This window comes from Notolepis coatsorum (genome assembly GCF_963971535.1).
Source record: "Notolepis coatsorum genome assembly, chromosome: 5".
In the NCBI taxonomy this organism is placed as follows: Eukaryota; Metazoa; Chordata; class Actinopteri; order Aulopiformes; family Paralepididae; genus Notolepis; species Notolepis coatsorum.
Window position 1 is genome coordinate 112,018,789 of NC_140169.1, and position 12,011 is coordinate 112,030,799.

Below are 12,011 nucleotides of genomic sequence, written 5' to 3' on the forward strand. Positions count from 1 at the left end.
CAAGTGCCGAATGTATAGACGACCCCACGAAGAACAGAGAATGGGCGACCTACCTCAATATCGTATGGAAGCAACTCCACCTTTCACCTACACCGGAATAGATTGCTTCGGCCCAATCTGCGTAAAAGAAGGAAGAAAAGATCTAAAAAGATATGGACTCATACTCACCTGTCTATGCTCAAGATCCATTCACATAGAAGTGATTGACGATATGACTACAGATTCATTCATCAATGCACTCAGATCATTCATTGCGATCAGAGGAAACGTTCGCCAACTCAGATGCGATCAAGGAACCAATTTTGTTGGCGCAAGAAGAGAATTTACAGAACTCATGAAGGGAATGAGTGAAGAAAGACTGAAGGCTCTGGGATGTGAGTTTCACATGAATCCTCCAGCGGCAAGCCACATGGGCGGTGTATGGGAGAGGCAAATAAGAACGATAAGAAGCATATTGACTACCATACTGGACCAGTCCTCACAAAGTCTTGACAGCACCTCTCTCCGGACGTACCTGTACGAGGTCATATCCATAATAAATAGCAGGCCGCTCTCCGCTGAGTTTCTGAATGACCCATCCGGACCTGACCCTTTGACCCCGAATCACATTCTAATGATGAAATCTACAATCATTCTGCCCCCACCTGGTCAATTCATCAAAGAAGATTTGTACCTACAAAAGAGGTGGCGCCGAGTTCAGTATTTGGCCAACGAGTTTTGGACAAGATGGAGGAAAGAATATCTTCTCAACTTACAACAGAGACAGAAGTGGTGTAAAACCAGAAGGAACTCCAAAGTCGATGACATCGTCCTTCTCCAAGATGAATTGACACCACGCAACAAATGGCGACTAGCAAGAGTCACTGAAGTCTACCCAGGACAAGATTGTAGAGTCAAAAAGTTGAAGCTGCTAGTAAGCCACACCACATACGATAGCAAAGGGAAAGCTACAACCAGTACGGTGTATTTAGAGAGACCAATACACAAGATCATTACATTAATAGAAGCAGACTAGAGCACTAGTGAGTCATTTAACATTAAGTTGTTTTGGCACTTACCCATTTTCTGCTTGCATTTACTCTAAAAATAGGAGTTTTGTTTTTTGTTTTTGTTTTGCACTAAAGGGAGATACTTACCTGGTTGAATCCAATTGGTCCTAGATACATATTCTTTGAAGTATCCACAATAAGAAATTCCACATTCTATAAGTATGTGCAATAAGACATTCCACATTTATTGGTATGTGTAATTGGTGGGAGTGTAACTGCAGCTATGGTTAACAGTTGGTTAATATAGTTATTTATGTTTACAATTTATATGCTTATTTTGCATAATAGTAATGATACACTCAATTGCTTTTCAATGTATTTATTATTTGTTTTTATATAAGATACATATTAGTGGCGCACTGTTTTTTCTATTTTGTTTGTGCAATTACCACATCTCATGAGAGTTGACACCCCTGGTATCCGGTGACGTGTTTCCGCCTTCTCTCTTACGTTGGAACTATGAACTTGAGTGGTAATGAAATTACCTGCTGTTCTAATAACTAGAACAAGCCATCAAGCCAACGTATCAAGACAATCTTCCAAGAAACTGACAGAAGACACACTACAGTAAAGCATCGATGTTCTCATGTACTGGCACGCAGCCAATAAGGTATTGATTGATGGAGATGACAATTGTGGTGTATGTATAGTGACTTTCCAACCATTGTTAATGGACTTGATATTAATGGTATCTTTTGTATGCATTTGTACTCATACAGATTTTACGGTTTGGATGACGTTTTGGATGCTTCTTCATTAAAATCAGTTCAAGAAATCAACTTGTGTTTTGCGTCGTGCCCGAGGATGTCACAGTATTTATCAATTAACAAGTCTGAGTCCTCGTCTGCACCCCGACGGGAGTCGGCTCTTCTTGTTCGCAACAAAGAATCGTCTCTTAGAGCCGGCTCGTTCGCGAACGACACATCACCAGTGCATAATCAAAATCCCATAGGGTCTACTCTGTACAGTGGGCCAGTAGTGGTGGTGGTGGTTTAGATTTAGAGTAGGTGTAAAAAATGCTTTACAAGGGAAAGCATGTTACCAAATGAAAGCTTGAAGGCATCATTCATACCAGCCCCACACTGTCTGATGAACGACTATAGGGTGGGTGGTGAAATATGACCAGATGTATGTGTTGAGTGTTGATTGCAGTGGTCAGTCAAGGCTATATCTCTTGAATTCCAATGAGCCCCCCTCTCTCGCCCTCTCTTTCACACACACACACACACACACACACACACACACGCACGCGCACATACACACACGCACGCACGCACACACACGCTCAGCATCCAGCAGCTGCGCTTCTCATGCCTTTCCTGACGCTGAGCGAAGCCTTCCATACAGATGAGAGCGCTGGAAGTCACGCACCTCTTGACGTAGGCGCCACAGACCGGCTGCAGTGCCACTCGGTCTCCGTAGCAGCAGCACGTATTGCGCAACGACGTGACTGATGCACAAGTCGTCCCGTGGCCAGCAGCACAGCCAGCCGGTAACGGTAACGGTAACCACGCCGATGGGTTCGATGGACATAGGTCTCGCAACAACGCGGAGACAAAAACACACGAAACCCAGAAACGGCGAATTAATCTGCTGCTCCATCTACCCCTTCTCTGCCGTACTGCACTCCCGCCATCCCCACCGGGAGAGATGAGTAGCGTCGGGAGGATGCAGTCGTGATGTGACTCTGTGTGTGAACGCACAAGCCTACACAGCATCGCCGGGTAAGAACGACTTGAATAATTCGTGCTCAGTCAAGTCAGTAGGCGAACGTGGAGACAGAAGACACAGCGGATATGAGTTGGCTTCGTCTGATGATGTCCTACAGTCAACGGCCAGTACCCACGGACTTGGTTTGAGCTGTGACAGCATCTGGAATTGAGGCGCTATGTCCGTGGGATCCGACCCACCAGCAGCCTGCGGTCGAGCGCATCTGCATGAGCCCTCAGTGAGGTGCCTAGTCGGGGGTCATCGCTAACCGGCGAGGTCACGGGACAGACGCTGTTTATTCCTTATCGGGTCCACGAGCGAGCCTGGTCTATTATAATAAGGCCGGGTTTCATCTATACTACAGTAGCCCACTCCCCATCTCAGCGGCGATCGCTTCGCATTCTATAGCACATGCAGTCGGAATGGAATTCGTTTGTCATTGAGTTGTTTTGACAGAGCACCGGGGGCGAGGAAGTGATTTGCCCGCTGCATTCATAAACACCGTCAACAGCGGTGCTCCATCTGTGCACGCGGGTTCCACCGCCTCCCGAACCCGACGCGCCGCTGAAAGGACTTCTTGCCTCTGAGAGCTGGATATGTTGAAATTAACGTAAAAGGATGGATCTAATTATCAGTGTTTTGGGGCTCCTGTCGCTGTTTGTGGAGGGCGTCCGTTGCCAAGGAGTGTACGGTAAGTGCAATTTGGTTATGTTACTTGTAACGAACCATGACCTTGTAAGATACATTCCCATTAAATGCCCTTAAAACGCACCGAGACGGGGCGACAGAACTATGGAATGCGAATGCATGTGGGACATGGGCTTTTGCATGCTATATTTGAGTGAGCTCCAACAATTTCATATAGTGTCCTACCCCAGGTTATAGCATGCCTGGTTAGCCAGTATAGCAAATCACGTACAAATGACTACGCTCATCAAATCCATCATGATGGTCAGCCTAATTTAAGTAGGCATTGATTCATTGGCTCATTGATCATTGCAGTCAATTGAGGTCAATTTAGCTTCAATGTAGATGTCTTGAAGCCTGTCAAGCCTCTCAAACTGACCGGTCACCGTGCATAATGTGTTAATTGCTATTCACAGATTCAAAGGGGGTCGCCATGGCACTTGCCTTGCATTATATATGACTTAAGGGCGTCTTTATAAAGACCATGTTTGTGGGCCATTAGTAGACACATGACTAAGTAGCAGTAGCACAGTTACAGTATGCATCATTTCCATGTGTGCAGGCTCTATGTTTGCCTATCCTAGACACTCCTCTCTCTCTCTCTCTCTCTCTCTCTCTCTCTCTCTCTCTCTCTCTCTCTCTCTCTCTCTCTCTCTCTCTCTCTCTCTCTCTCTCTCTCTCTCTCTCTCTCTCTCTCTCTCTCTCTCTCTCTCTCTCTCTCTCTCTCTCTCTCTCTCTCTCTCTCTCTCTCTCTGTCTCTTAATCACACACACACACACACTCATGACTTACACGTACGGTAGACGGTAGTCTATCCACAAGCAAGTCTGTCCACAATCTTTTTTCTGTTTTGTGCAACCAGTGGCACCGATGCCTCGGGATGCGAGTCGTCACCCCTTTGACAACAATACTAAGGCGAAACATATGACAATGAAACACGCGCCACACATTAGGGGATGTGGTAACACAGAGTTCTGACCCGCAGCTATTGTCATCAGTGGCCGCGTGGCACTGAATAAAGTAAAGTGAGGGCTGCACTGAGAGACTTTAAGGTCAAGTAGAGATTTGGGAAGACATGGTGATACAGCCTTTTGCAGAGTACTGAGCCTCTCTCTCTCTCTCTCTCTCTCTCTCTCTCTCTCTCTCTCTCTCTCTCTCTCTCTCTCTCTCTCTCTCTCTCTCTCTCTCTCTATCTAATGCAGCAATGGAAGGTTACTCTTGTGAATGTTGGAGAACAGCTATACAGTTGCACTCTAATTGATTTATTCCAGTGTCTAAGATGGATCATTGTGAGCAGGTGCTGTTGTTGGATTGTGGGCATGCATAAAGATGGGGGACAATGAACACCTGTTGAAGATTGTTGTTTTTAATTTAAAGTAAACATTATATTACTGAACTATGATGTATAATAGGCAGGGCTGGGTGATAAAGTGAAGTATACAGACAATCTCTTACTGACCTAATTTCGCATATAGGCTGTTTACTTTGTCCCCCTTGAATTCAATGGAATGTAGCTACGGCCAAACACATGTTGAAAACACACACGTCAACAGAGCACCAATGCATTGGTGAATGTGGTATTTGTTCGCTGGTGTTTAAAAAACAAATGAGCGTTTAATTTATCGTTACAGAGGTAAATGTGATCGTATACCGTGACATGGATATCAGGTCATACCACTCAGCTCTATTAATTGGTATAAAAGTATAATGTCATGCCCTTTTAAACGTAATGGGATTCGTGGGCCTGTATGTATGCAACCCACCTGGTCTTCGAAAACCGCAACTATCCTTTATCTGACGTGACATTTTTATGTGCAATTTATGTGACAGGCATACATTCTCCTAGTTACCGTAATTGTTATGAGCCACAATGGAAAACCACCCCTTCCAACATGACATTTCTTGAAATCCATGTGTTGATTTGATATCTGTATGCGACACCATCACTGCCATCCGATTTCATATCCCTGTCCATTATCTACTGTGTATATCTGAATCCGAGCGCGGGAGGCTTGATGCTAGCCATCACAAGTAATGACATGTATGCTAAATCAAAGCCACGGCTTCATTGCATATGCCATGTATCCACTCCGTCCATATCCATGTACATCAAGAGGGGAGCTCATTAAATAAATCATATCCCATAATGCTTGTTACAGTGTTGAGAGAGACTTCTATGTCTGCTAGCTCACTAATTGACGTCAGCAGCAGCACCGGAGTTGAGTAGACAAAGTGATTGAACAGACGGAATTGTTTGAGCGATGGCGTATTTGTGTGTGTGGGTGGGTGGGTGTTTGTGTGTGGGCTGGCATTACCAGCCTGATTTCCCAGGGCACTTCCCCTTTCCCCCCTATCCCCCCTATCCCGGTGTGCTTCAATCTAGTATCATCTCCCTTCCTTGCACGTGCTGTAGATCGTGGGTCAGTGGTGTAATAGAGAGAGGACTATATCATGGGTAGGGATGGGTACCTTTCACATTTGAACCGATACCGGTACCGGTACCTGTGAATCGATACCGGTACCCAACGGTACCTTTTTTCAGTACTTTAGTCTCAAGAAATTTAATTTACCTACCTCAGTCGTGAAAAAAAAATCCTAACTTCAAATAACTACAATTTCGACTGTTTTCGGCTTGCCATTGCTCCAACTGCTTTGTTGTTGAATCAAGTCAAATCCTAGGTAAGCATATATTGTGCGTGTGAACGTTGACATGAAAAGAAAAAAGGTAAACATTTTTTTTTTTTTTTTTTTTGGTATTTCACTTGAATCGATACTCGGTAGTACCAACGTGTTTCGGTTCGGTACCTCAAAAGAACCGAATTCGGTACCCATCCCTAGATATGAATGAGTAATGCTTGCTATGGTCGACTCGGGTAAATATGCTGATGTTATTGAACGTGTAACTATATAACGTTAATGCCACAAAACGAATGCCTTTGTTAATCATAAGTAACTTTGATGCAGTAGCGTGTGTGTGTGGGGGCGGCGTTGTGCAGGTCGCTTGACTGAAACTTTTTTCAAAGTTTGAACGTGTGGACCAGATTGATGCGACACAAATTGACAGATATTTATCGGCCACTGCCATCTGCAAATTTTCGCTTATCGGCCGACAGGCCGATGGCAGTCAACAAGGCACTTATCGGCCGATACCGATACCCGACCGATATATCGGTGCACCCCTATTGAAAATGGGGGACCCTGATGTAAACAAGATGAAAGTCTTTCTCTGGTCTGCATCCCTGTACTGTACTGTACCCATTCTGCAATCTGTTAATAAAGTTTTCAATCAATCAATCAATTATCAAATCGCAAAAAAAAAAAAAAATTGCTAATATTTTTAATTTTTAGATTTTAGATTTATTTAATCAGGAAGTCCCATTGAGATACAAGATCGGTTTGGGAGAGGGAGGTAAGGGGTTTTAGATTGTGTGTTGTGAAGTTTAGACTTCAGAGAGGGAGAGTAAAGTACATAAAAAAAGGTACCGTTGGGTACAGGTATCGATTCCCAGGTAAAAAGAAAAATTTTCAGGCTCGGTGTCCAGAAAAGACCCACCGCGTAGGCCAGATGCAAGCTGCATTTTACAATAAACCTCTGTGGGGCTGTTCAAAAAACAAAATTATAATCGCAATATCTGTCAGAAAAATCGCAATTAGATTATTTCCCAAAATCGTATGACGCTTTTTTCTCTATTCAATAACTTTTTACCCTGAGGGATGATTTACAATAAAGTGCTAAAACAAAGTAGGCTACTTACATTCTTGACGCTAGAACTCCCAAAATAGTGTTAGCATAAAAAAGAAGGTAGGCCAGCTGTAGTTTACATAGCTTGCATAAAACTGTCTCGAGGTTCCACAAGTTAATCAAAATCCGAAGTATTTCCAACCGGGGCTTGAGATGCTCGTGCAAACCACTGTCTTTGCAACGATGGTCGTGGTTGTTGTTGTTGTTCATTAAACTCGCACGTTGTTCAGCTCAATGACGTTGCGTGTCTCCTATCCGCCATGCAGCGCATTCAGGCCCACGCCCACCGGGGGCTGTTTTTTTTTCACAATTTAATTAAAAAAAATTTTAACAAGTCGATTATTCATTTCAATATAGAATATCCCTTAAGTTGACAGCCCTACAAGTACAATTGTAGCCTAAAGGCCTAAAGGTTAGAGAAGCAGGTTTGTGACCGGAAGGTCACCGGTTCGATCCCCAGGACCGGCAGGAAAAATCTGCCGCTGAAGTGCCCTTGAGCAAGGCACTTAACCCCCAACTGCTCCAGTGGAGTTGCTCAGTGGCCAATGTTGTCAGACTGTGGTTGTACTGGGCAGCTCCCAGGTGTGAATGGAACTGTGTGAATGTGAAGCAGGGCATTCCTGAAAAAGAGCATCTGTGCTCAGCGAACCTACCCTGGGTAAATAAATGTTAAACAAAAATGAGTTGCTGCACACTACATCACCCCTGAGGGGAACATGGAAAACCAAACTTTCCCCCACTGTACCGAAAACCCGTACCAAACCGTGACTTCAAAACCGAAGTACGTACTGAACTGTGGTTTTTGTGTACCGTTACACCCCTAATATATATATATTGGCCAACATATCGTACGATACCGACATGTCTGTTAATCGGTCGGGCTCTAGGAGAGACGGAGAGAAAATCCACAGTGACTTCTTAAAAAACTACCAACGAACAAACCACTTTGAGGTCTAGCTCCCCTAGCGAAGCAATTGAACCCGTTTTCCCAACCAGGCTGCGGGTGAGAGGAGGAAACGACACGTGCCACTCTGTGACCACGGGGCCCAGCACTTTACAGCGATGCTAAGACCCCACCATGGCCGCTTGTGAGAACAACTTTTGTGTTTGTGAATTAAAGCATTACCATTATGCTGCGAGGTGCCTCTGGCGAAGTGCACGGTTCATGTTCAGCGTGCGCCGCTGAACCAGCAGCACCAAGACCCCTCCAGAGAGCTGGCCTGAGTGGGAATATACTGCCAACGTTCAAAGTCGACATTTATTATTGATGGGAACAAAATGTCAGTATGCGCGGGGTGTTGGTGCCTAGCATTGTTTGGAGTCGCTGAATTATGGGAAACATGTAGAGACATTGAAAATAGACTTTATGGCACCGCGGGTATAACACTGTGAGACATGTGACCCAACACGTGGACTGTGAAAGAGTAATGTGGCTGCTGTGAACCTTTACGTATCAAAGTGTCAGTGTCACATTGCTTGGATGCGTAGTAGTTTTAAGTACAACCAGACATTAAAGGTGTTGCAAGTGGTATTTAATGTCTACATGTTAAAATAATAGCTCTACATTCCAACAACCAGATTGTCTGGTCAGTAACATGAGTCTCCCAGTCCTTTCGCTCTGCAGTAAACATAAACAGAAAATACATGTTCTGGAATCCCATTCCCACTTTATCCAATCAGGAGAGAGAACTCCACACTGCAAAAATGGTCTGAGAAAAATAAGAAATACAACTTAGTTATAAGCAAATATGTGTTTGAAACAAGTAAAATAATCTGCCAGTGCAGTAAGCAAATTTGGCTAAAGGATAAAGTGGGAAGGGATACCAGAAAATGTATTATGTGTTTACTGCAGAGCGGAGGGAGTGGGAGACCCATGCTACTGACCAATCACTCTATATCAGTAGAATGTAGAGATATTAAACACTTACAGCTCCTTTAATTCCTATATTACCAGTTTGATATCATTAAAGGTATTAAACCTTTCAGGTAGCCTATACGTCAGGGGTGTCAAACTCATTTTCACAGAGGGCCACATCAGCATTATGGTTGCCCTCAAAGGGCCAAAGACCGTATAAATGTTAATGTAATGTAAAATAAATGTAGCTACTCATTTACATATTGTTAAACATGTTGTTTCTGTATTTATTACTTATTCAAGTTATACATATTGCATATGCATTTGCATAGATGTAAAAATATATGTTAGCTTATGTTATTTTAACAAATAATTTTAGTTTATCAGAACCCCATATTACTCCATCAATCAATGATCAAACCATTCAAGTAAATAACAAAGAATACAAATACAAATACAAGCTATGACATTAAGTTTGTTCAAAACCTTTTTGTCACAGTCAAGAGGGGCAGAACTAACACCTGTGAGCTACAAAGAACACGTGGGACAGATGTAGCAGATGTTACAAAAACAAATGGCTGCACACAACCTTGCAGAGGCCATACATCCAACTAATGGAAGATAGTTTAATTAACTTTAATTAACAGATTGCAGAATGGGTACAGTACAGTACAGCTCAATACACACAATTGTTAAGGGGATGCAGACCAGAGAAAGACTTTCGACTTGTTTACATCAGGGTCCCCCATTTTCAATTCGTAATGAAATTGCTATTATGTGTCTGCATGAACACACAACTGTAACTGTACTCAAAAATAACAAAATAAGGGTTGTCTCAGTTCACAACTATATTGGTCAAGTTTTGGGTGGGACTTGTTTGCGTCCCTACAGCTTATTCAATTGAGCGAGATGCTCGGTTATGTCACACAGCCAGCTTGCATCTGACAGTTCAGACAATATTTCTTCAACCCTTTGTTACCTATTCCGCCTGGATCTTTTTTTGTATTTTGGGCTGTAAAATTGTCAAAGAATGTCTGAGGAGTAAGTGCTTTTGGCTTTTTTCCTTTGTTACTTCATCAATTATTAACGCATTAACCCACAATTATTTTAACACCGCTATTTTTTAACCCAAGATTAATATAATTTTTCTTTTTTTTTTTTTTTTTTTTTAACTAGAGCTCTTGGGGGGGCCACATCAAATGACGTGGCGGGCCGCATTTGGCCCGCGGGCCGTGAGTTTGACACCTATGCTATACGTGATATAATTTGAACTGAACATTCTAATGATGATGTAACAATGGCTACTAGTCATTGTTGATCAATGGAGTTCTAAAATTCCAAGATAGAATTCTCAGAAAATTATTTAAAAAAAAAACATTATTAATAAAAGGTATACCTAATTGGGTTTAATGTAGATGTATTCTAAATATGTCTCAGTCAGAGCTATGATACTGTAGTTAAGATTTACAGTATAGCTCCTCTGAGCTACTTTCTACAAGCTCACTTATTAGCCCCCCTTCTATTTTCAAAGTATCACCTTCCAGTCCAAGGGAAACTGTTGCCAAATTGACACATTTTGCCTGAAAACTCCAAATGGTCTAAAACGAGAGCATAAAACAGATAATTGGGACTGCAGTTAGTAAAAGCAGTAGTGATTTCATTCTTTATTTTTGCAAGCGTTTGACTTCACTATGTCATCGCCGCCGATTTGAAAGCAGAAACACGGTGTCGTAATGAGAAAATCACATACACTGTAGCAGTTTTTAAAAGTGGTGCTGCCAGATTCATTATAGAGGATTGATGAAGGTCACTGTCTCAGCCCTGCTGCACGGCTCCAGGCCACAGAGGAAAAGAAAGGCATCACTACCTACCCTGCAACATCTGTTCTCTCTCAAACTCAATCTCTCTCTTTCTTTCGCACTCACTCTGTCTGTATCTCTCTCTCTCTCTTTCTCTCACTCTTGCGCACGCATGCACACACCACGCACAAGCACACACACACACACACACACACACACACACACACACACACACACACACACACACACACACACACACACACACACACACACTCACCCACCCACCCACCTCTTGGTACATTGCACTATTATTTCAGCCTCCTATCACCTCTCAGTTAATCTCAAGAGGTACAATAAGCCATATCGGCTCTTCCTGCGTCAGTGTGAGGCGTCGGTGTGGAGGACCCAAGTGCAGGACACAGGCAGGCAGATGGCCTTAGCAAAACCCAAGACAGGGTGTTTAATAAGAGCAGGCAGGCAGGCAGGCAGATTACAGGCAGGCACGTAGTGGACAGGCAGGAAACAACAAAGGAGAACACGCTCACAGCCGGGCTGCATAGCCTAAAAACTGTGAACTCAAAAACCCTACATGCTACAGGTAAGTGAGAGCTCTCTAAACAGGCAGGGACCAGCAGGGTGTACACTCACAAAGACAATCAAAACTGAGCGACAATAACTGACACAGAGAAAGGAACTTAAATACACATGGGGAAATCAAGACTAACTGACGGCAGCTGGGGTAATGACAAACGAGACACATCTGGGGCAGATGAGATGCATATAACTGCTAATCCTAGACAGCGAAACAGGGGCAGGAGAGACGGGGACTGAACATAGAACTGCAGGGTCTAGAAGACTCTCATTTGGAAGTCACTGTATACTAGGGGTGGACAGTATAAACGGTATACGGTATAAACGGTATGAATTTGCTCTACGGTATGGATTTTGAGTATACCGTGTAACCGGTAGTGCAGCTCTAAAATAGCAATGACGTCATGTAACCACAGCGCGACTATTTCACTGGCATTTGCCCCTAAAAATAGATAGAATTAGTCATAGATAATAGATATGTGCGAACTGGAAAAAGTTATTTAGGAGGCTTCGCGCAGTGGGCGTGCCAGCCCCTACCGCACGCATGTAAACACGGGTCTAGTAGTCTAGTGGGACGG

At 43.4% G+C, this 12,011-nt stretch overlaps 1 protein-coding gene across 1 annotated transcript in view; it reads left to right on the forward strand.

The window, feature by feature from the left end:
- Window positions 1–3,377: 3,377 nt before the first annotated feature.
- Window positions 3,378–12,011, forward strand: part of LOC311228905 (MAM domain-containing glycosylphosphatidylinositol anchor protein 2) — a gene marked incomplete at its 5' end in the record, with an annotated part of 580,884 nt that continues 572,250 nt past the window's right edge. Inside the window, one exon of the mRNA XM_084314863.1 lies at window positions 3,378–3,450. Coding sequence (XP_084170989.1) covers window positions 3,378–3,450 — 73 coding nt within the window. The remainder of the gene's footprint in view (window positions 3,451–12,011) is intronic.